Source organism: Odocoileus virginianus, chromosome 12, assembly GCF_023699985.2.
Source record: "Odocoileus virginianus isolate 20LAN1187 ecotype Illinois chromosome 12, Ovbor_1.2, whole genome shotgun sequence".
Taxonomy (NCBI): Eukaryota; Metazoa; Chordata; class Mammalia; order Artiodactyla; family Cervidae; genus Odocoileus; species Odocoileus virginianus.
The window spans coordinates 42911982-42936917 of NC_069685.1; the positions used below are offsets into that span (position 1 = coordinate 42911982).

Genomic DNA, 24936 nt, shown 5'->3' on the forward strand with positions numbered 1-24936 from the left:
TCTGAGAATTTCAGGTGATTTTTATTTTATATGTATTTATTATCTGCATTTTCTAACTAGTCCACAATATATTGACTTGTTTTATTTCTTAAACAAGTAAAATCAAGAATGTTATTTTTAAAAAGAAAAGAAAAAGCATTTCATTCTCCTAACCCTTCAGAGTACAGAGAAAAGGAGAAGCTGCTTTGATTTCTACACTCATAATCATGAAGTGTATATTGTCACACATTGGACTTTTTCCACTTAATACAGTGATCTTTAATCAAATATGTCTTATTATCATTCAAGGACAATGTGCTGGTAAAAAGAAAAAACTACTAAAATGATAAACAAGCCTACATTCCTCCTGAAGAAATCCAACAATTTCCCTGCTCTGTGTTGAGGACAGCACCATGTACTGATGTTTGCAGAGCTCTGATCCGTAGAGAAAACACAGCATTGAAAATTAATCACATATCCTGTCAAAATGAGCTCTAATATCCCAGATCTCATGACTGAAAGATGCATCATTTCTCTTACAGATGTGAACCGGGCCATATTTATGCCACTTCAAGGAAGACAAAATGGTTCCCCAGGAACTTCTGAAGACCAAAATGTTCTTTCCTCTCACCTCTGACACAGCAGTCCAGCTGGGCAAACGAAGAACCTCTCCCACGGTGTTTAAGAAAGTCTAAAGGCAGACAAGATGACACTGCTTAGCATGCATTCTTAAGCCTCAAAAGCATAAGAACTCCATTTTCTCATCTCCATCAACCACAGGCTGGGTTTTGCATATATACAGCAGTAAACGAAAATACCTCTCATCAGTGCATCAGGTTATATTTACAAAACCCTTTGATAGATGGTGTCTTATTTGCTCCAGGTGACACTCATTAGTCAGTGGCAAGTATTTAGGCCGCTGACTCCTGATCTAGAGCAATTCATCTGAATAGAAATATAATGCAAGCCAAATTTTTGTTTTAGATTTTCTAGTGGCTGCCTTTTTAAAAGTTAAAAGAAAATAGGTGAAATTACTTTTTAATAATATATTTTACTTAGCCAAATATAGCTAAACTATCACTTCAACATGCAATCAATATAAAAGTCATCAATTTGATATTTTACATTCTTCTGTTACACTAAATTTTAGAGCTCCAGTGTGTATTTTACACCTTGATTTGAACTGGCCATAGTTCAAGTGTTTAAGAGCCACGTGTGGCTAATGGTCACCTTATTACCCGGCACAAGAAATTCCTTTTCACTTTCTTGTTCAACTATTGGTGGTGAGGAGCCAGGACATGGTGGAACATTGGATAATGGATGCCAAAGATTTTTATTTCTCATCCAATCCAAACTGGTGGAGTTTGAGGTAAATCCACATGATTCCTCTACAGGACACTCAGAGTCAAGTATCCATTCCCACACGGCACCCACCAGAGGTTTCAAACTGATGACCCACAGGCTGCATCTGATTCATAAATGTCTTTTATTTGGTTTGTACACAACTGCTTTTAAATTTGTTAGCTGCCCACTTTTTTTTTTTAATGGGTGCGATTCCATTTTAAAATTCTGGGTTTTTGCTTTGCTTGCAAAATCAGAAGTAAACATAATGGTTAAAATCAGGAGGCTCTTGAGAAGCTCACTGCCACTCCCCTGCCACATTCTATGAATGAATGAACAAAATTTGAGAAGTCTTACTCTTGCTTCTATCACCTAGGCAGGAGAGCTATTGGGACAAATACCTCCTAGCACATCAAAACATCTTGTTTACTAAACACACGCTTTCCCTTGCTTCTTTGGCTGCTTCTTTGGGTTTGTCTTCAGCAAGGAAACCAGGAAGGATTGAGAACTCTTAAAAAGCACTCACCAAGTGCCAGAGTCATACTATGCACATAGGAACCTTCTTGCTACTGCTAAGTCACTTCAGTCGTGTCCGACTCTGTGCAACCCCATAGACGGCATCCCACCAGGCTCTGCTGTCCCTGGGATTCTCCAGGCAAGAATACTGGAGTGGGGTGCCATTGCCTTCTCCGAGGAACCTTCTTAGAACCCAATAAAGTAAGTACTACTGTTACCTCCCAATATCTCAGATGAGCAAAGTGACACAGAGATATAAAGTAACGTGACCAAGGGCGCACAGTAAGTAACCAGCAGAGAGATGTTCAGCCCAGCAATCAGACCAATATTTCCTGCTCTTAACCCTTATCTACACTTTTGAGGTGTAACAGTCTCACATTCCTTTTCTCTGGATATCAGCAGCCAAGAGCCCTGTGCTGAGATTGAAGTTATCAGGCCCATACAAGCCCAGCATCCTCCTCTACCTTGACCTGGAAAGATCTTAAGGAGAATGTAAAGAGAAAGTACCTTGGTTCTAGTGCCATACATGGTGCATTCACTAAGTGTTTTCAATAACTTTGAGAATTCCCATTGAGATACGTCACAGCATTGGGGTCACACTACGACCCCATGGCTAAATCTGGCAAAGACCCAACTCTGCATTCTAGCTGTTGCCAAGGGAGGTAGCAGAGTTTAGAGCCAGATTTGCAAATTCAAATGCGGACAGGGGTCAAGTGGGGCTTTCCTGGTGGCTCAAACAGTAAAGAATTTTCCTGCAATGCGGGAGACCCGGGTTCAATCCCTGGGTCAGGAAGATCCCCTGGAGGAGGGCATGGCAACCCACTCCGGTATTCTTGCCTGGAGAATCCCATGGACAGAGGAACCTGTTGGGTTGCAGTCCATAGGGTCACAGAACTGGACATGACTGAAGCAACTAGGCATGCGAAGGGGCCAGGTAGATGGAGAGACAGGCCAGCTTGGCTGGACACTGGGAAAAGGAGGTGAAGAGTCAAGTCTCATCTGAAGGAAATTCCACCGAGCTGTGTAGAGCTGACTACACAGTGTATAGTCCAGCCATCTGGCTGTTCATGAGAATTCTGAAATCCAGACTTCTATATAAAAGTTTCTGATTTTTTCAGCTCCGTGTAGGTCAAACAAGACACACCTGTTGGTCATGGTCTGGCAGTTTGCCATCCCTGATCCACTGGGCACAGAAATCACATAGCCTTTACCTTGGTGAGGTTGAATGCTGTCTCCTCTGAGAGGGATTTATTGGGTAAGCTGAGGGACATATTTTGAAGGTAACTCAGAACAATTCCAGGACTCCGGAAGTTTTTCCTCTCCTCTGTCAAGTTGGTTATGATGGGATGGTAGGCATCGGTGGGCATCTGAAAGAAATCAGTGACATCAGTTCCTGTTAAGAACTAAAGCCAAGATTTCTACAGAAGTTCAGTCTGTCCTTTGGGCCTCATGCTTCTCACACCATAATAATCATGACGATAGCACTTCCTATATGCTCTTGTGACCATTTAACATATATTAACATTTCATCCTTACAACAACCTCATGAAATACACACACGGTTGACAGATGAAACTAAGCATGAAGAGGCTTATGCAGAAATAAATGAGAGAACTGGGATTTGAACCCCAACAGGTGGTGCTAGAGTCTGTTCCCTCACTATTTCATTAAAGTTCTCATGGAAGAAGTTGATTGATTACAAATGCTCATATCAGAAGGGAACACTTTCTAAAGGAATGGATCCTTTCCTTGAACATCAGAAGAAGATGGTGCAGAGAGAAGCTAAGTGTCCAGGCCACCTCCTTCTTGCTCTCCAGTCATGGCGCCAAGTGCAACAAGAAACAGTCTCATGTTAGGTGGTCCCTGGTAAGTTTTGTTGTTCCATGTGGGCACCTGAGGCTACAGGTCATGGGGAGCCGAGGGTCTTCCCTTCAGTCACACTGAGCATCAAGGATTAGTGCTAACATTGGCTACCAAGACAGAGCCAGTCGGTCTAATGGGATTCCCACTCTCCTGGCACATAGTCCAAGCAAAAAGACATCACCAAGATGGGGGGCAAAACTAAGTGCATCTGCTCACCATGGTGTTCGCTGTGGGTGTCACAGAGAAGCTGGGTGATATTGAAGACAGCGAAAGCTGCTCTCCTAAAAAAAAAAAAACAATAATACAATTAAGGACTGAAACGTAGTCACTTCGTTCACCCTCAGGAAGGCCTGTTTTCGTTTTTTTTAACAAAAATCTACCAGTTTCAGGCACAAACTAAGAAAGCCTGAGAACGCTGTGAGTAGGAATGTTTCTGGAAAGATAAAGGTCTAATAAATCAGCCAAATGGGGAGATTGTATGGATTTTCGCAGATCAAATTATTTTTCCATTTATAGTCTAAATTGCTTGGAAACACCCTTCAGGCAAAACATCATATAAAAAGATGATTTCATACAAGCTTGCACCAATTTCAAATAAATAAAGAAGCAAAAGAAATGGATTTCCATCGCACTGTGGACCAGTTAGACATAAAATACAGAGGGTTGTGAATCACTGAGCTGGGACAGACAGGAAACCTGGCCCCTTCCCTTTCAGCAAGATGACACTGGAACCCAGTCAAGTGGTGGGGAGACCATCTTCTTGAGCCCCTCCCATCCCGAGGATTCTATTCAAGACCCCATGTGCTCAGTTATGAGTGACCACAATCAGAAAGACATCCAAAACCAAAGATGTAGCCATGGGACTTCCCTGGTGGTCCGGTGGTTAAGCATCCATCTTGCAATGCAAGTGACATAGGTTCAATCCCTGGTCTGGGAAGATCCCCCATGCCACAGGGCAACTAAGCACTCAAGCTGCAACTCCTGAAGCCCTCTCGCCTAGAGCCCCTGCCCCGAAACAAGAGAAACCACTGCAACGAGAAGCCTGCACGGCGTAAGGAAGAGTAGCCTCCACTCGCCACGACCAGAGAGAGTCTGTGCACAGCAATGAAGACCCAGCACAGTCAAAAAGAAACAGAACAAAACTTGTGCCATGATTTACTGTTTTCTGCCTGTTTATCCGGAAAAGGCAATGGAAACCCACTCCAGTAGTCTTGCCTGGAAAATCATGGACAGAGGAGCCCGGTAGGCTGCAATCCATGGGGTCACAAAGAGTCAGACACGACTGAGCAACTTCACTCTCACTTTTCACTTTCATGCATTGGAGAAGGAAATGGCAACCCACTCCAGTGTTTTTGCCTGGAGAATCCCAGGGACAGGGAAGCCTGGTGGGCTGCTGTCTATGGGGTCGCACAGAGTCGGACACGACTGATGCGACTTAGCAGCAGCAGTAGCAGCAGCCTCTTTGTCAGCAGCTAAGGGATTAGGAGAAGGGCCCCCTCCAGACAGGTCACCCAGGGAAATGCTCCCCCTTTGGGCACCTGCAGCCTAGATCACTCACAGCTTCATGTGCAGACAGATCTTTATGGAAAGAACAGGCTCTACTCTGTCCTGTGGGCACAGCACCACAGCAGCTGGATTTTAGCCCCAGTTGTCTGTCTGAGCACAGCTGCCCTGAACTCAGCTGGGCTAGACTAAGCGATGGCCCAGGAGCCCCACACCAGGTCTTCAGGGGTCTTTGAGAGACACTTTTCAATACAGGCTTTACATCATGGTCGCTGTCTTCAGAACAAAATCCCCAAGTGATGTGGGATTAGGAGTCCAGTTCTGGTTGAGTAAAAGTAGGCCTGCAGTCCCCAGGACACACAAGTATTAAGAGAACACTTCTCCAGTCTCCCAAAATCGCACAGAGCCCTCCCCAAGTGTGAAGACTGAGGGTGAACACACACACGTGATTCAGTGGCAGGGACTTCCAGACACACTGCACTGTGGCAGCAGGCGGGTGGAGGGGTGGGATGGAGGTGGGGATGGGGAGACTGACAGGCCACATCCCTGAGCCCAGAGATGTCCTGGTGACAGGTTTTGCTGTGACAGCTAAAAGGGCCAGGAACATTAATGCCTCTTTCTGGTGATGCTAAAACAGTAAGCTCCTGGGGAGGCAGGAGTCATTTGAGACTCTCAATAACACAAGTACAGATGCTATCTTGGTCTCTAGGTGACAAAAATCTCGGAATCTGAGGCAATAAACTGCTGTCGATTGATATCCTTTTTCCTCTTAAAGAACAGTATATTTTGTCTTGTGTCACTTCTGTGAAAGGGAATGAATTCTGCTTTCTCAGTGAAAGATGGAAACATCAGAGGCTGCTGTGGATATAGGCTGGTTTTGCTGGCTCTGAGACCAGCGTCCCTGACTGTGCTCTGGAGGGGGACTGGTGGGGGGCAGCCCTGACCTCACTGCCATTTCAGTGGGGTAGACTGTGACCTAGGCTTAAGCCAATCAGAATATTCCACATCCCCACCCACAGTCATTGGTTCATGGTCAGTGTGGGCCAACAACAATGATGGCCAGCCCAGTTGTAGTAGATGACAGAAAAAAGAAGCTCCTTGTTTCCTGCTTCGGGTGGGGTGGGGGGGGGGGGTGGAATGTGCTCCTGGAGGGAATGGCAGTCATATCCTGGCACCACCACAACAAAACAAAAGAAGGCAAAGTCCAAAACAGAGATTCTCTAGTGACATCACTTGAGCCACGAAAGGTCACATATTATATGATTCTCTTTATATGGAATATCCAAGATAGGTAAATCCACAGAGAAAGAAAGTTAGTGATTGCCAGGGGCAGGGGAGGAGGAAATGGTGAGGACTGCTCCTCCGGGATGGGTTCCTCTGGGGAGGATGGTTGCACCACATGTGGACATAGGAAGTACCACTGAATCGTGTACTGTAAAATGCTGACATTCACATTACATGAGTTTTACCTCAATTTTTTAACAAAGTGACTTCCCAAGTCCCACGGCTCGTCATGGTTTAATGAGACTTTGAAACCAGGTCTGCCGGTCCACCAGGCCCCTGATCTGATCCACCACTCTGTGCTAGGCATGAAGGGAGGTGGGCAGGGGGGCTCTCTGAGGGTCCATGGGTGAGTCTGACACGCGGAAGGCATGCGGCAAACATGTGTGGATCAAATGGACCGGGAACACTTGCTTCCCAGAGCTTTCCATAACCATCCATCACAAACTTCAAAAACTCCCTGGTGACCAGCATGAGAATATTCGCCTCAGTGTGTTTCAGGTAAATTATGAATTCCTCCATCTTAGGGAGAAGGGGTTCTAGAAAAAAAACTGATCAGGATGCATTCAGCCTGCAGTACCAACAGCCCCAGCAGGAGAGAGCAGAGAAGACAGAACTATTTGCCGTCGGTAAAGGGGCGGCAGATCGGAAGGTCCCCGCCCCCCAGAGCTGACGTCACACCCGGCCCGCAGCCCCACCCCTCTCACTGACCAATGGCAGCTGTGAAGTACATGGCGATCTCATCCGGGGTCAGAGCCCGTTCCCAGATGATGAATTCGTCAAAAGCTCTGTTCTCATAGCTCTTGGCCTGGTCCTGCTTAGACTCCAGCACAAGGTTGTCATTGGACTCCCCGTAGGCGGGAGACACTTTTCCACTTGGGTCTGAGGTCCTCAGGGTCCCATTGACGTAGACTTTCAGGCCCTCCTCGGACTTCCATGTAAACAGGACGTGAGTCCAGTAGTGGCCTGGGAAAGAGCAGACACATCCTTCTGAAGACGTGAGTTCTAGCTCCACACTCCTAATTTTACACACATTTCTCTCCCTTATAATAGTAGGTCATTGGTTGAGTCCTAAGTCATAATATAGGCTTCCCCAGTGGCTCAGATGGTAAAGAATCTACCTGCAATTCAGGAGACCTGGGTTCAATCCCTGGGTTGGGAAGATCCTCTGGAGAAGGGAATAGTAACCCACTCCAGTATTCTTGACAGGAGAATTCCATGGACAGAGAAGCCTGGTGGCCTCCAGTCCATCGGGTAAGAGTTGGACACCACAGAGCAACTAAAACACACATACGTCATAATACACATCTGACTTCCCTCAGTTTTAGGAGCTCAGAAAAGAAGTTACCCTCACTCCTGAAAGCCCAGAAGCCTGTTCAAAGATATCCTCTGCCATTTTAAGTTAAATGAAATAACTAATGGTCCAGTATATATATGTCAAAAAAAATAATAATTAAAAAAGTAAACTTTTAAAAAAGGAGAGCTTATTAAAAAGAAAACTTGTTCAAAAATATTTTTTAATTCATCCTAGGCCACCCCCAGGAAGGTCAGCGAGACCTACCTGAAAGCCTAATTCAGCCCTCAGGCCACCAGTACCCACCTCCACCCTGACCTTGAGCGTGTGATGGCAGCGTGGGGGAGGACAGACCACTCCTGGCTCCGCCAGAGCCTCCATCAGGAGCCTTGGTGGTGACTCACGGCTCTGGCATGAGAACCACATTCACCCACAAGAAGAAATTTCACCAGACTTTGACAGCAGCTGGCCCCACAGAGAGTCTCACTTCATTGTGTAGTGGGTGTTCAGATGCACCCAGTGACCTGCTGCTGAAAGCAGTTACCCAAGGCTTCTCGCTCAGAATTGGGCAACTTTCTAACCTTCAGTCTCCAGAGAGCAGGGATCCCAGACAGGTCCAAAGTATCACTGTCAGGACTTCCCTGGTGGTCCAGTGGTTAAAGAACCCGCCTGCCAATGCAGGGGACATGGGTTCCATCTCTGGTCTGGGAAAATACTACATGGCATGGGACAGCTGAGCCCATGCTCCACAGCTATTAAGCCTGCATTCTAGAGCTCTTGGGTCAAAACTACTGAACCCACATGCTGCAACTATTGAAGTCCACGGGCCCTAGAGTCCGTGCTCTGCAACAAGAGAAGCCACCGCAATGAGAAGCTCACACACTGTAACTAGAGAGTAGCCCCTGTTGCAGTGAAAAGGAAAAAAGAGGAATGAGTTCTTATCTTTCCCTTTCTTGAGAACAAAGAAGATAAAGAGAACAGTGAGCAGGCCTGAATATTCCTAGTTTTTTTACTTCAGTTGCTCTTAACTCTGCATGTCTGTATCAAAGTTCGCTTTACTGCCTCCTAACTCTGCAGAAGCTACAATTCACATTTTTTTCCTTTGACTCTATGCTAAATACATCCTGTATCTGGTGTTTATCCTTACAACACCCTTCCCCTTGTAGTTACATATCATAAAGAAGGCCACAGAGCCACCCAACTGCCAGGCTCAATGACTGGGTTACTGAAGGCAGTTTATGACTGTCTTGGAAACAATGCAAGAGGAAGAAGTCAAGATCCTATCACCTTTGTTCCTCATCACTGACTCCTGACTGTGAGCCCTTGCCTTATATTAACCCCTGGACTCTTCATGGAGTGGGGGGCCACAATTCTTGAGGTATAAGCCTACTGTGTTACCCTCTCTGCTGGCTGAGAATTAAAGCCACCTTTCTGTTTCTTTCAAACTCTATTTTCATATTGTTTTTTCATTCAACTTTGGTGGGTAGAGAAGTCCAAGCTTTTGGCCAGCAACATCCCTGCTCACCGCAACTAGAGAAAGGCCCACACGCAGCAACAAAGACCCAGCACAGACAAAAGTAAATAGATACACAAAATCTTTTTAAATAATAAAAATAAAAATGTTTCTCTTCATTTTATAATTTTTAGAAAAGTATTGTCCTTGGATGTGAAAATACCTTCAAGAAACAAATGAGAGCACAATGTCAGGCAGAAATATTTACAATTCTCCCCATTTCTCTGGGTAGATGAACAATCAGGGTTCAACAGATTTGACCTTAAAACATACTCAAGAAACCTACAAGGTACCTAATACTGTGTCAGCCCCAAAGGGGCAGGGAGATCAGACTGTTACCTAAGAGACTGACAGCAGTTAGAACGTGATAATAGCTATGAACAAGGTGCAGGGGCTGTACGTCTAAGGAGAGGGGAGGCAGAGACGATTTCTGGCCCTGAGGATTGGGGAGGGCAGACATGAAAGTTCTCGCAAAGTCTGTGCGTGCTGAATTTACCACTTTTCCAGAGGTACAAGCCTGACCCCAGCTTATAGTATCAGCAGAATCAGGCAAATGCATTCAGTATTCCCTGGGCACCGCTCTCTTCTAGGTTCCTTGCATGTTAACTCACTTCACTCTCAGTCGCCCTTTGACCTAATGCTGTCACTGTGCTGACGATACAGATGAGGATGCTGAGACACAGGGTGGGTGAGTAAGGCACTTCGGTCCACACAGCTGGCAGAGAGTGAGACCTGACCTAGGCTGCTTGGCTCCATGTTTTAAAAAAAAAAAAATTTAGACACACAGCCTTCCTTGAAGTGGTCCAGAAAATGAGTTTTCCTTAACTAGGTCAGGAATGTCACTTCCTCCTAGAGGAGACCATTCTAGACTCTCAGTTTGCCTTCAACCTGCGAGCTTCCCTTCTTAGTCTCCAGTCTGGACTGGATGCCCCTTCCATGCCACCTTAAGATGCTCTGAGTCCCTGGTCACCTCTCCCCATCTTAGTTCACAGACCTCCAGCCTCCCCCAGCTGCCTGCCCCACACTTCTGCCCTTCTGGCCAGTCAGCTCGGATCACACTGTGCCCAGAGAAAACAGGAATCTGTGGAACAGAACCATGTGGCCTCCCAACACCCACCTAGGGTCTCAGGCACATCTGCACACACCCAGCTCCCCGCCCCCCAACCCTTCCCCGGTCCTGGAATATTCTTCCTGCATCCCAGGGCCCCTCCCTGCCTGGTGCCCTAGCCTCTTCTCCAGCATCCTTTCTTTCCCTCAATCAGCAGCCCCTCTTTTCCAAAGGCTTTTTCACATCAAAGTCAAAACATTTGCAGGTTTGCACCACTAAAAAGAAGGAGGAGGGCCAGAGAAGGAGGAAAGGAAAGAAGCAGGAGAGGAGGAGGAGAAGGCAGATGGAAGATGCAGGAGAAAGAGGGGGAAGCCAGGAAAAGGAGAAACAATAAGCACTGGGCCGAGAGATACACTCCAGCCTGTGAGCGAAGTATCGCTATTATCTTCACTGCGCGGAAACTGAGGCTCCAGTGTGCTAAGTAACATGACGCAGTAACACTGTCTGCAGTCAGAGGGAATCCAAGCACCTGGCTGCAGAATCCTGGCCCTTAACTAACCAGGCAGACATCTAAGCAAAGGATGCTATCTCACCCTTTCCAGTAAGTTTTCCCAAGCATCCCCTTTTACTAGGAAGGGGCTTGCGTGCCCCGAGGACAGCGGGCTCCAGAGCTCGACATCCTTTGGGTTCATCCGCTTCCTATCAGGAGGTGGAGGCGGTGGGGGACTGGGCCTCCTCCCGCCTTCCCCCCGCCCCCACCTCCCAGAGCATCTCTCAGGCCAGTGTCGCCCTTACCTGGGGGGCTGAAGCTGGCTTCCCACGTCACGGATTTGTTATGCGTGTATAGCTCTACGGAACCCTTGCCGCCGCTGGAGCAGACTTTGAACCCGTTGGAAATGACCTGTCCTCCGTAGGCAGAAGGGATTGATGTGGACTGTTCTCCTTGTGTCTTCCAGAAAAAAGAGAAGGAAACCCCTGAGGACAGGAAAGACGTGCGGTTATTATTAATGAAAAGTGAATGGGACTTAACCTCACAGAGGCAGGTTGGTCTCCCTGCTTTTTGATTTTCATTCAAAAGGTAATTTTTTTCTCATTCTAGAAACAATGTATGTTCAATGTGGAAAATACAGACAATAATAACAGGTAATATTTATTAAGAGCTCACTGGGTACCAGACACTTTTCTAAGGGTTTTAAACAAATGCTCTCCACTTAAATATGGAGACAGAAATGCAGCTCACTCCAGTATTCTTGCCTGGAAAATTCCATGGATGGAGGAGCCTGGTGGGCTACAGCCCACAGGTTTGCAAAGAGTCAGACACGACTAAACTCTGAGCATATACCTCTTAAAAATTTAATATTACAAAATGAGGTTATCACCCCCATTGTGCAGATGAAAAAAACTGAGGCTGGTTTGCCCAAGGTCCCTAAACTAGAGACTGACTCTGATTAGATTCAAAAAATCTGATGCACAGACATCATCTATTAAGGTGGGTCCTTCCAAAATCTCTTCCATAAACATTTTACAAAGAAAGGAACCAATTCATACATACTGGTTTATAAGCCACATTTTTTAAACTTGTGGTATCATAGACCCTTCCAATGTTCATAAATATGCCTTGACGTCATCTTTGTTTTTAACTGCACAACACGACATTCTAACCAGTTAACTGTAGGGAATTCCCTGGAGACCTAGTGCTTAGGACTCTCTGCTCTCACTGCAGAGGGCACAGGTTCAATTCCTGACTAGGGAACTAAGAGCCTGCAAACTGCTTGGTGCACCCAATAAGTAAAGCAACAAATAAGTAAGCAAAAACTGTGAATTCTTTATATATTTATTTTTAGCTGCACTGGGTCTTCTCTGCTGTGCGAGGGCTTCCTCTAGTTGCGGCAAGTGGGGGGTACTCTTCGTTGTGGTGTGCAGGCTTCTCATTTCAGTGGCTCCTCTTATTGCAGCCACCAGCTCTAAGCTCGCAGGCTTCAGTAGTTGCAGCTCACAGGCTTAGTTGCCCCTCGGCATGTGGAATCTTCCCAGACCAGGGATTGAACCCATGTCCCCTGCATTGACAGAAGGAGTCTCATCCACTGTACCACCAGGGAAGTCCCGTAGATTTTTTTTAAACAGCAACCTCCCAGTGACTAAGTCTTAAAGTTTTCTCCAACTTTTAATTTCCCAAACCAAACTGGAAACTAAACCTCTCCGCACATCTCAGATTATATGCCTTTACAATAGATTCCCAGTGGAGCATTTTTAGTCAAAGAGGAAGCCCACTTTGAAAGGTTATGAAACTTACAATTGTTCATTTTCAACAAAGCAGGGTCTATGGAGGCCCTGGCATCCAAGACAGCCAAGTCCAGCTCTTAATGGTGAAGACCTGACCCAGGATTCCCTTGCAGACAAGGGAGAAGGGAGGAGAAGGGGAGGGGGGCAGGCTCCCCAGGGAGGCCCAACAAAGGTGGGACCAGCTAAAGGCTCCTGTCATTGCCCTTTTGGAGCCCGATCACCCCTACTCTGCTTCTCCAACTCCAATAACATTTACCCTTTCTTTGCACGTGAGTAAACTGTGTGAGCGTGAGAGAGAGAGAATGCATGTAACCTGCTGGGCACAGCTTGTAATAGCTGGATATAAATCAGGCAGCCTCGACCCCCTCAGCCTAGTCCAGGCTTCCGAGATGCTGAGAGAGGAGGTACTCAGGGTTGATCAAAACAGGGCCAAGATTGGAACTCCCTGGTGGTTCAGTGGTTAAGAATCTGCCTGCCGATGCAGGGGACACAGGTTCAATCCCTGGTCCAGGAAGACACCACATACCACGGAGCAACTAAGATCACACGGCAAGTACCAAAGCCCATGCACCCTATAGCCTGAGCTCCGCAACAAGAGAAGCCACGTCAATGAGAAGCCCGCGCACCGCAACTAGAGAGTTGCTCCCACTTTGCCACAACTAAAGAAAGCCCATGTGCAGCAACGAAGACCCAGCACAGCCAAAAATAAATAAATAAATGTGTTTTAAAAGTTAATAAAGTAATATGTACAGCATAATACCATGTGTCTCTAAAAAATTCATAAAACATTATCATATATTTTTTTTTAAAAAGATGAAACTTGAAATAGTGGATGAGGCTCAGAGAGACTGCAGAGCAGAGATTCAAGTCGCCAGGAGTACGTTCTCAGTGCTATTGAGGAAAGAAAAAAGTCCTCAAAAGTGCCCTGGGACACAGGTCACTGCAATTAAATGACAGGACTTTGGTAGGTTGTCCAGAGAGCGGCTGGGCTGTCCCAGACACTGCTCCTCTCTGCCTTTGCAAAGGCACCAGGTGGAGGGGTGTCCCAGGCCCAAGGTCCCCCAGGTCTCCTGCCTGCTGTCCACTGCAGGGGCACAGAGTCCGGAAACGAAACTCCAAGCCTCCTCGCTTTACCTCTCCACTCAGAAACAACCAATTTCATAGGGACACGAACACAGCACATTGTGAAACTTCTATTATGAAACAATGTCCCAGTGGGATTCACAAAAGTCCATTTTTTCCCAAACACTTTGCTGCATTGAAAAATTCCTTTCGCTCAATCCTGTCTTGGCGGAATGTCTTTCTGTCCAGGAAGAAAAATTAAACATAAAACATTCAATTTGGCCTTAGGTAAGGGAAGATCGAAGCAGATGATGGTTCCTATAAGCCAAGCTTTTCATTTTGGTTCATTCGGCCGACAAAATAATCATTTGTCTCTGAGGAACAGCTTGTATTTAAATATCAATTTACGTCTTCATTGACTCTTCAAAGATTCACAATGAGTCCTCTAATATTAGTACTTTCAGGAACTTTGCTTCTTGCACTTGGAATTGTCAATACAAAGAAGAAAAAGTCTAAAGGAAAAAGAAGTGCAGTATTGACAAATTGATTCAACACTTTTCTTCTTCCTATGAGCAGTAAATCCTCATCCATCCCAAAAGTTAAGAGAGGAAAGTTCTTTCTTGATAAGACAAAAAAAAAAAAAAAAATTCCAGCTGTCCCAAGAAAAGATGGATACATTTGAGTGCATAAATATTATAAAATTCTGCAAGCCAAAAAACTTAAAGCCATGACAAAGTCAAAAGAAAAATGACAACCCAGGAAAAAAATGTTTGTAAAACATTTAACAGGGAACAAATAAATGTCCTTACTATATAAAGAACTCTTTAAAAAGAAAAGTAAGTTCTACTGTTTAAGAACTTACTTTGTGCAAGATCAAATGTCCCAAGAATTTTACGAGTTAACTCTTTTAATCCTCCCAACAACCCTGTGAAGTGGGGGTTAATATGGTCCCCATTTTACAAGTGAGAAAACTGAAGCCCAGAGAGATAAAGTAACTTGTCTAAGGCCACACAGCCAGTGATGGAGTCAGCATTGGAACCAGGCAGTCTGGCTCTGGAATCTGCGCCTGTCATCTCTCTATCCTCTCTTGGAGATGACGTTCTTTGGGAGAGGGCTCACTCACTGAATTAGACAACAAAGATTCTCAGGAATTCCACGGAGGAGAAAAGTGCCTACCGATGTGGAAGTTTTGCTGTGCGTTATCATCTCTGTGTCTGTGGTGAGTGGGGCAGAAGCAGCAGGTAGGAATGGGTAGGGAATCTCTCCAGGTAGAGGACCAGACCCACAGACTCGGCACCATGTCCTGCGTGTTTGTAACTCAAGGTGGACCAGAGCGGTGGCCAGCGGGGAGGGCAAGGAGACCCACAGGTGATGTAGCAGCCTGGACATCCATCCTTCCTCACCCAGCACAGCATTCTTGGGGAGAACTGCTCCCCACCCCCCAACCTCTGTGTCCTCTAGGTCAAGTGGGACTGATTACACAGCCCCAAGCTCATGCGGGCTGGAGCAGTCAGAATCACAGTGACTGGTTCAGGGATGGCCATGCATCAGCTAATAAAAGGGACTCCTGGAGGCTCTGAGCCAAATTGTTATCACACCTGGAAAGCCCTCCTGAGAACAGAGCCAAAGTGATGGAGATTCGAGCTTCCAGTGACGTCATCTAAGCACCTGGACCCAGTTCGTCGTGGCAGACTGAATCTCCCAAAGAAGCCACACCATCTCCCAGCCCATCTGCTTTCATGCCATGTGACCTTCCCATTATCCACCAAGACTTAGGCCAGTGCCTCCACCTGCCCTCTGGCTGATCTGACCAAGAGGAGAGGACAGAAGTGGCCCTGGCCAGGTTCCAGGGACAGCCATTAATTGTCTGGAAGCTTCAGCTTTCGGCTTCTTGGAGCACGGAACAAGTCCAGGCTCTGCTGGTAGAGAAAGAAACCACGGAGACGAGCCAGAGATGCCAGAGATGTGAGTGAAGAAAGTGGTCTTGAGAAACCAGCTCAGAGGCACCTTCCAAGGACCCAGCCCTGGCTGCCACGGCTATAGCCATGAGAGAGCTCTGCCAAGCCCCAGAACTGTGAGAGGTGATGCTAAATTGTGTTTCACTTGTTAAGTTTGGGAGTGCTTGTTATGCAGCAGTCGATAACCAGAACACAGTCTTACTTGGAGCCTCTCAATGAATCTCCCAAGCCTAGCTGAGTTGAATTCCCACTGCTTACGAACTTTCAGTTGACTATGACTGTCCACAGAGGATGAGTCCCCTTCCTGACCCTGAAGTCCACCAAAGGCCACCAAAAGCATGTACACATGGCTTCCTCCGTCCTTCCTGACCACCACTTGGGGTGACAGGTTCGGGGGGAGGGTGCTGGGGAAGCTGCTGCAGGGTGAGCAGAGGGAGCAAAGTGAATGTTAGTCTCTCAGTCATGTCCAGCTCTTTGTAACCCCATGGACTGTATCCCACCAGGCTCCTCTGTCCATGGGGATTCTCCAGGCAGGAATACTGGAGTGGGTAGCCATGCCCTTCTCCAGGGGATCTTCCTGACCCAGGGATTGAACCTGGGTCTCCCACATTGCAGGCAGATTCTTTATCATCTGAGCCACCAGGGAAGAGGGAGCAAGGAGATGCTCTATTCTTTTCTGTTTCCAAGAGGACTTGGTTCAAGACAGAGCCTGTGTGAGACACACATCCACCTACAATGTGATGGCATGAAATGAGCTCATCCACACCTGTCAACTATGACAGCCGCCTGAAAGCAGGTTTCCATGAGAACCACCCAGAACCAGCAGAGCAGGTTCAATAACGTTCTGTAGTGGGGAGCTGAGGGCATCAAAACCAAGGCCATCCCAATAGGCACAAGAAAAGATGCTCAACATTGCTGACTATCAGAGAAATGCAAATCAAAACTACAATGAGGCACCATCTCACAGCAGTCAGAATGGCCACCACTAAAAAGTCTACAAATAACAAATGCTGGAAAGGGTGTGAAAAAAAGGGAACCCTCCTCCACTGTTGGTGGGAATGTAAACTGGTACAGCCACTATGGAGAACAGTATGGAGGTTCCTCAAAAAACTAAAAATCAAGTTGCCATGGGATCCAGCAATTCTATTCCTGGGTCTATATCTGGACAAGTCTATAATTGAAAAGGATACATGTATCCCCCAGGTTCATTGCAGCACTATTCCCAATAGACAGGACATAGAAACAACCTAAAAGTATATCAACAGATGAATGGGTAAAGAGGATAGCTCCTCCCCCATCTTTAAGCCATCTCCACATCTCTGACTCTGCCCCTCTGCCCTCTCTCTTTATAAGGACTTCTGTGATGTCTCTGGCCCCACACAGACAATCAGGACAGTCCCCATCTCAAGTTCCTCAACTTAACCACTCAGCTTCATCAAAATGGGTAAAGAGTACATGGGATCACTGTGTATTATTTTTTACAACTGCCTGTTCATCTACAATTATCTCAAAATAAAAAGGATCTCATAAAAGAAAATAAAAGAGATTTTGCTTGGTCGGGAAGGCCTTTAATCTGATCTGGCTGGTTCAACGTCCAATTTTATTACAGCGTATCTCAGGCATGGGAGTTGGATGTTCTCCCAGTTTTTGGTCAAGAGAGCCTCCAGAACTGGGGCCTTGGTTTCTTTATTTGTAGAAAGAATAGAAGACATCAAGTGAATCTACCAACTGTAGGATTCTAAGCGGGTTTTCCGTGTGGTGTGGCCACAGTGCAGGAGGAGAGGAATGTACAGGGTTCCGAGAGCAGAGCAACTCTATGGAGTGGCTGCCTACTGAGTGCTTCCAAAAGAGCACAGGCTGGGAGACAGTGATGGGGAGGTTTGGGTTTTCTGGCTAAGCCGGGAAAAGACCCAGACCCCTTGTGGCAATCAACTAGCAAGCTTCTGCCGTCAAATGAGATTCCTAAGTGATTTTTCTTAGGACCCTAAAGTGTAATCTGTACCTCCCCATTTCAGCAGAGTACAGGTCGATATGATGATTTCTTCCTACTCTTCTTCTTTCTAAGAGTTGATAGTTTCAGTCTTGCACAGATTCTCCAGGAGAATTTTAGCATATCGGCAGGCCTTTATATGGGCTTCCTGGGTGGCTCAGACAGTAAAGAATCTGCCTGCAATGCAGGAGGCCTGAGTTTGATCCCTGGGTGGGAAAGATCCTCTGGAGAAGGGCATGGCAATCCACTCCAGTATTCTTGCCTGGAGAATTCCATGGGCAGAAGAGCCTGGTGGGCTACAGTCCATGGGGTCGCAAAGAATCAGACACGATTGAGCAGCTAACACTTTCACTTTCATGCCTTTATACAACAGGAATCACAGTATGAGACGCTAATCCCTTCTCAGTCATCTTTCAGTTCTGATTGTGATGAGAAGAAAGTCCGTTTTGTATGTAAGTAACAATTGCTAATCCTTGTTTTAACAAAGAAATGCCACATCTCGAATTCAGAGCCTCTGGTGGGCAATGGTACCCACATGGAATTCAACAATGCAGGAATCTTCTACTTAAGAAAATGATGATTGGGTTTCAGTTCTTGGGGATGATAAGTTTCCTTTTCAATTGAATCTAGTGAGTGAGTGAAAGTCGCTCAGTCGTGTCCGACTCTTTGCGACCCCATGGACTATAGAGTCCATGGAATTCTCCATGAACCCACGCTAGAGTACTAAAGTACTAGAGTGGGTAGCCGTTCCTTTCTACAGGGGATCTTCCAACCCAGGGATCGAACCCAGGCCCTCCACATGGCAGGCAGATTCTTTACCAGATGAGCCACCAAGGAAGCCCAAGTTTTATAGTTCAGGTGCTATGTGTATACGGTTAAAAAAAAAAAAAATCATAAAGCCAATTTAAAAGTGAGAAAAATTTAATAATCTTAAAAACTGTCTTAAAAACATTCTAGCTTGACTGGAAATTTAGATAATTGCATCATTCAACCTCAACCAATTAAAGTAAATAACCCACCCTTGGACTTCCTTGGCATAAATACATCCTGCCTTGCTGCCTTCATAGTCTATATTATATAAGCTGAGTTAAGGGGATGACATGCCATTTTTTTTTTTTTTGTCCACTTTAGGACTGTAAGGATAGAATTATGTCTGTCTGTGTAAATTTCCTCGGTAAAACTTTCAAGTGATCTATTCTTACCTGTTCTCAAGAGTGCAGAGACCCAGGTGCTAAAAAACACAGAGAATGGCTCCTAAGACTTTCTTATTCATCCTAAAAATCACAGAACAATTGAGGAGCAAAGTGTGAGGCTATATATACATGGTTCAGTTCAGTTCAGTACATGGTTAAGTAAATGCAAGAGACCTACTCTTAAAGTAGAAATGTTACAAGGTATCAACTCTATGGCCCAAAATTCATTATCTTTCCTAACTTGATTCTCACTTGACATAGAGAAGTGGTGAAGATGCTGAAGCTTCCACACTATATCCTTAGATTTTTTTTTCCCCTCAGCTCCATGATTACAAGGAAGTAATAACCAAAATAGGGTGGGAGAAATGATATAACGAAGAGCAAAATTTGGAGAGAAAAAAAGCTAAATGTCATAGTGGTGGAGAACCTGGTTAACAGAAGAGACACTGGGTGAAAGATGAGGAATTGCATCTTCAGTCATAGTTGAGTTTGCAATGGTAGGAGAAGTGATCAATGAAATGCAGAGAAAAAGATGATCGAGACCCAGAGGGATAGTGTTTCTCTGACTTTAATATACACGACAGAGGCCATAAACTCAAAAGCCTGTCTTTCCAGGGGCACTGACTCCATAAGAGAGCCGGCATGTTTCCTGTAGGCAGCTCAGGCTGTATTTTTCAACTTGCAGACACACTCTCTGTCAGATCAAACCCTGCATATGAAATGCTACTCATGCGTATGCTTCTTGCCTCCCCAGAAGGCTCTCTAATTTCTTCTAGAAATATCTGGTGCTGTAGGACTCTCTTTTACTCTCACCATTTCTCTCCTCAATATTATTTTAAGAAAGCCACAGGTGAGTGGCCACTTCCCTTCAGTCTCATCAAGCAGGGTGCTGAATCCAAAGTGAAAGTTGCTCAGTTGTGTCTGACTCTTTTGCGACCCCATGGACTATACAGTCCATGGAATTCTCCACGCCAGAATACTAGAGTGGGTAGCCATTCCCTTCTCTAGGAGATCTTCCCAACCCAGGGATTGAACCCAGGTCTCCTACAATAGAGGTGGATTCTTTACCAGCTGAGCCACCAGGGAAACCCAAGAATACTGGAGTGGGTAGCCTATCCCTTCTCCAGGGGATCTCTTCCCAACCCAGGAATCATGAACCGGGGTCTCTTGCATTGCAGGGAGATTCTTTACCAGCTGAGCTACCAGGGAAGCTGCGAGAGCCCAAGGGACTCAGGAAACCTGAGACCATTGGACAGTCACCTTAGCTCTAACCAACTGATGCCAGGTGGGCAGGTAATACTGTAGGATTTTCTGATTTTTTTAAGAGAAGGCAGAAGTAGAGATTTTTTAATGAAATTTTATCTTTCAGGGGAGTTGAGTATTAATTTAAAAAAACATTTAAAGCACCGTGAGAGAGGCTTTGTTTCTGCAGTTAAGCAGGCTTTTGACCCACCCATTCTGCCAAAAGCTTCCCAGGTGGTGCTAGTGGTAAAGAACTTGCCTGCCAATGCAGGAGATGTTAAGAGATGTGGGTTCGATCCCTGGGTTGGAAAGATTCCCTGAAGGAGGGCATGACAACCCACTCCAGTATTCTTGCCTGGAGGATCCCACGGACAGAAGAACCTAGCAGGCTACAGTCCACAGAGTTGCAGAGTTGGACATGACTGAAACAATTTAGTATACACACACTTTCTGCCAGAAAACAATTTAGAAAACTTGTTAAAATAGAAAATTTGTGAGAACCAACGTAATGCCAGCAAACAAAACACATTTGTGGGCTAGAGTCAGCCTTGAGTAGTTCTGAGATTTAGTCCATGAAAATCACCCAGAGGGCCTGGGTTAAAATTCAGATCTCCAAGCCCTGTCCGCAGAGATTTGGATTCAGTGGGTCCTGGACTGGAGACTGAGAAGCTCCATTTTTAACAGTCTCTGCAATGGACTCTTCTGCTGATGGTCTGGAAACAATACTTCAAGAAACTTGGCACTAAATCACCCTGTGGCTCTAGGCTATCTTGTGCCTTCTCTGGATCTCAGTCTGCCCATCTGTGAAATGGACGTGGTGAATGAATACTTCTCTCTGAAGCTCCATCAGGCTTTCAAACATCCCTAAAACCCCCAATCATCTAAGGAAGACAGAAGTTGAATCTGTGCTGAACTGTCAGGCCCTTCTGGAAATGTTTGTCCTGAAACACCATTCAGAATATTTTACCATTTTGTTGATGGCATTGAAGTTAGTGACCTAATGCAAAGTTGAAGTTAGTGACCTAATGCAAAGGGTCTAAAAAGTCCTGTCGATGCTGAGAAGAGAATGTGGATGCTGAGATATTCCAGCTGCTGCTATGGAGCTGTGGCAGGTTTCTTGGTGTTTATAAGCAGAGGAAGCTCTAATGCACAAGAGGGAAAAAAGAAGGGTACATTTCCAGAGGGAGAAAAATTAACAAGTAAAACAGGAAGAAATTCTTTCTGGCAGGCATCCAAGGTGATTGGGAGTTGAAGTGGAATTAGAGGTAATTACTCAAAATGGAATTTAGTACAATATCAGAAAGAAGTATCTAAAAGTCAGAGGGGTGCAAAAACAGGACTGGCCCATTCAGGATGGAGAAGGACTCATCACAAGTGATACGCAAATGACAGCCCATCAAATATGTGCTGGGGAAGCATTCAAAGGCATTTAAGCATCAGAAAGACAGACTCGATGTATCTGTTCAATTGATAGGGATCAAGCATCTATCGAGCTGATATTCATCCCTGAAAACACAACAGTGACCAAGACAGACAGAGTCCCTGCCCTTGCAGAGCTAAATGTCCAAGAAGGAGGACACATAATGGGCAGGTCATCACCAAAGCTGCAAGGGACAGAGGGGGACATTCAAGGACCTGTGAGAGCAAAGAGGAGCGCAACTGGTGTGGGACTCATCTCGTAAGAGCCACACTGGAGCTGAGCCCTCAGCGTCTAAAGGGAGCACTTCCCTGGTGGTCCAGTGGTTAAGAATCCACTTTCCAGCTGGTTAAGAATCTACCTTCCAATGCAAGGGATGTGTGTTCAATCCCTGGTCAGGGAACTAAGATCCCACATGCTGAGGGGTAACTAAGTCTGCGCAAAGCAACTGAAGAAAGCCCACGTGCCTCAACAAAGACCCAGCAAAGCCAATAAAACAATAAAATTAAAATAAGGTTTACAGGGGAGTGAAACAAGGCACTAGAACACTGCAGGAGGACTCCCTCCTCATGTGGATTTCTGCCTTGTGTGTCTGCTGGTCGTGGGAATTGGAGGAGAGTTGCCTCAGTATTGAAGGAACACAGACTGTGCTTTCTCTGGTTAATGTTCAAATAGACTTTCTCTCTCAAAGGATCCTCCAGAGCCTCTCTCCCGTTTGTACCCAACGCCCATGAGGAAATTTCCCAGGAGGCACAATTTGCCAAAAGACAGGTCACACAGTCAGCTCAGAGAAACAAGAGAAACTGGCCAAGTGGGTGGAGAAACACCCTAAGACAAGCAGGTCATGGGTTCGAAATCTCAGAGTGAGCAGCTGGCAGAGAAGGAAGATCCCACGTTCTAGCTGAGAACTCGGAGAGGGAACAGCTAAATTGCTCAGATGTTTTATCCTTTTTTGAAAAGTTCAAACCTCAACCCTGTCTCCTATAACGGTCTTAAAAAAAAAATAAAATCAGCCAAAAATATGAACAGAGACCACAAGAGAATTGGGAAATCACAAATATGAAAACAATTGACCTGCTCCACTGGGTGTGGGAAGTGTTTCTCTCTTTAAGTGTTGAGGGAATTCCCTGGTGGTCCAGTGGTTAGGACTCTGTGCTTTCATTGCCAGGGCCTGGGTTCAATCCTTAGTCAGGGAACTAAGATCCCACACGTCACACAGCACAGCCAAACATACATACATACATATATATATATATATATATATATATAATCCCAGCTCTGCAACTACCGAGTAACCCCTGCTCTCTGCAACTAGAGAAAGACTTCAAGCAACAACAAAGATCCAGCAAAGCAAAAAAAAAAAAAAAAAGTGTTTAATCACTAAAAGTGCACTTGAAATCATCTCACCTACTTCAAAAGCCATGTGGAGTTTGATTTGAAAAATGTTGGATGGACTTTTCCTGTTCAAATCCTGTTCTCCTTAAACATAGAAATGCAAACTCATTGAGGCCCCAGGGAAACCCCCCCAGAACAAAGGATATGGTCAATAAAATGGAGAAATGCTTACAGTGATCCTTAGGATGACACCCATGTTCGGTGGTCCTGTCTGAAGTCCAAACTGAGGGAGGTATATGGAGCAAGAAATACCCAACTTCCCTCAGCATCTGCCACATTAAGACGCCTGCTAGCATGGTCTCAGGGGGCCAAAGTTGACTTGAGGTTTCCTGGCTTCACCACATATCTGGCCATACTCTAGAAAAGTGGCCACCCAAAAAAAATACCTTCAAAGGCTTCAGTTAACCAGAACACATATGAAGGTATCAACAGGGTGGAAACATGAAGCCAAAGGTTACAGCTCTCTATACCACGTGAGCTCTTGTCTGTCTCATTTTTTTGGAGGATGAAATTAGTCCATGTAATGGGATTAGAACACTCAGTTTAGTTCAGTTCAGTCGCTCAGTCATGTCCAACTCTCTGCGACTCCATGGACTGCAGCATGCCAGGCTTCCCTGTCCATCACCAACTCCCGGAGCTTGCTCAAACTCATGTCCATCGAGTGGGTGATGCCATCCAACCACCTCATCCTCTGTTGTCCCCTTCTTCTCCTGCCTTCAATCTTTCCCAGCATCAGGGTCTTTTCCAATGGGTCAGCTCTTCACATCAGGTGGCCAAAGTACTGGAGTTTCAGCTTCAGCATCAGTCCTTCCAATGAATATTCAGGACCGATTTCCTTTAGGATTGAGTGGTTTGATCTCCTTGCAGTCCAAGAACACTGGCACCAACTAAACAATGCATGATTGTGGGTGATTATGACAATTGGTCCAGCCATGTCGGCCCCTGTCATAGGGTCACATCCGAGCAGGCAGACAGAGTGAGCACCAAGATCCTGGGGATAGGAGGCACATTGGGAGGCACCCATACAGGATAGGACCCCAACAGGCTGGTCAGTGTTGGACCAGCCACATGCCAGTCTTCAGAACAACCCCATGAGCAGGGAACTAAAATCTGGCTTTGATTGACCCGTGTTACAGGTAAGGAATTTGGACTCAGAAGTTAAGTGGTTGCCCAAGGTCACCACAGAAAGGATCAGAACACCACTGAAACCCAGGCTGCCTGGCCCTGGAGCCCAAACCATTAACCTGCTCTATGTCCAGCAGGTCCAATGATCAAAGGGTCAGAAGTCAGTGATGAGCTGAAGGGCAATATCCAACATAAGAGAGGGCCCCTCCATTCAGCCTCACAAGATCGGGATAAGGGAGGGAGATTTCTCAAGAGAAACTGGGAATTTGTATTTTTATGTGAAATTGTCCTCTTTTTCAACATTGGCAGCTAATCAAAAAATTTTAACTCCATGCCTGCAAAACCAGGCCCAACCACAGGGCAGGGTGAGTGAGCTCAGAGGCCTCTAGTTTATGACCTCAGAATTCAGGTAAAGTTTTCCAATAGTTCTGATTTCCAATAGCTGGTCACTATCAGAGTCACCACTGGTCCTATCATCGTCATCACTCAAAGGCTGGTTATCTGTGACAGTGCCCAGCTACTGGAATTCGTGGGGCCTTCCCCTCCCACCTGAGTCAATTCCAGTTGGTAGCTGGGGCTGTAGAGATACCTTTCTTCCAAAGAGAGGCTGTTCCCTCTCAGACCCAGAGACAAACTGGACAGAAACACACCCCCACCCTGCTCCTCCTCCCCCGCCCTCCTGACCAAGACAGGGGAAGGGTGAGGCAGGCACCCGCTGCCCTCTTGTTTCTCTTAGTCCTTGTAGCTGAGGCGGGGCTGTTTTAAATTTAGAGAAATAAACAACTCTGCTGTGTTTATAGGGCTGTTTGAATTCAGGAACAGCTTGAACTGTGGATTTGTAAACCTGGCTGTGGTTTTAGACCTCAAATCCCTTTCTCAAAACTCTGGGTTCTGCAAAGTTCAAAATGTATCCTCCCACACGTTATCACCTTG

The 24936-nt window shown here is 45.8% G+C and overlaps 1 protein-coding gene across 2 annotated transcripts in view; it reads right to left on the bottom strand.

Moving 5' to 3' along the window:
• ADGRD1 (adhesion G protein-coupled receptor D1) overlaps positions 1-24936 on the bottom strand; it is a 182326-nt gene that overhangs the window by 142801 nt on the left and 14589 nt on the right. For both annotated transcript variants that reach the window (XM_070475041.1, XM_070475042.1), the window contains 5 exons: positions 11134-11313; positions 7195-7449; positions 3916-3980; positions 3048-3203; positions 611-670 (listed from right to left, as the gene is read on the bottom strand). In XM_070475041.1, the coding sequence (XP_070331142.1) occupies positions 611-670; positions 3048-3203; positions 3916-3980; positions 7195-7449; positions 11134-11313 (716 nt within the window). The remainder of the gene's footprint in view (positions 1-610; positions 671-3047; positions 3204-3915; positions 3981-7194; positions 7450-11133; positions 11314-24936) is intronic.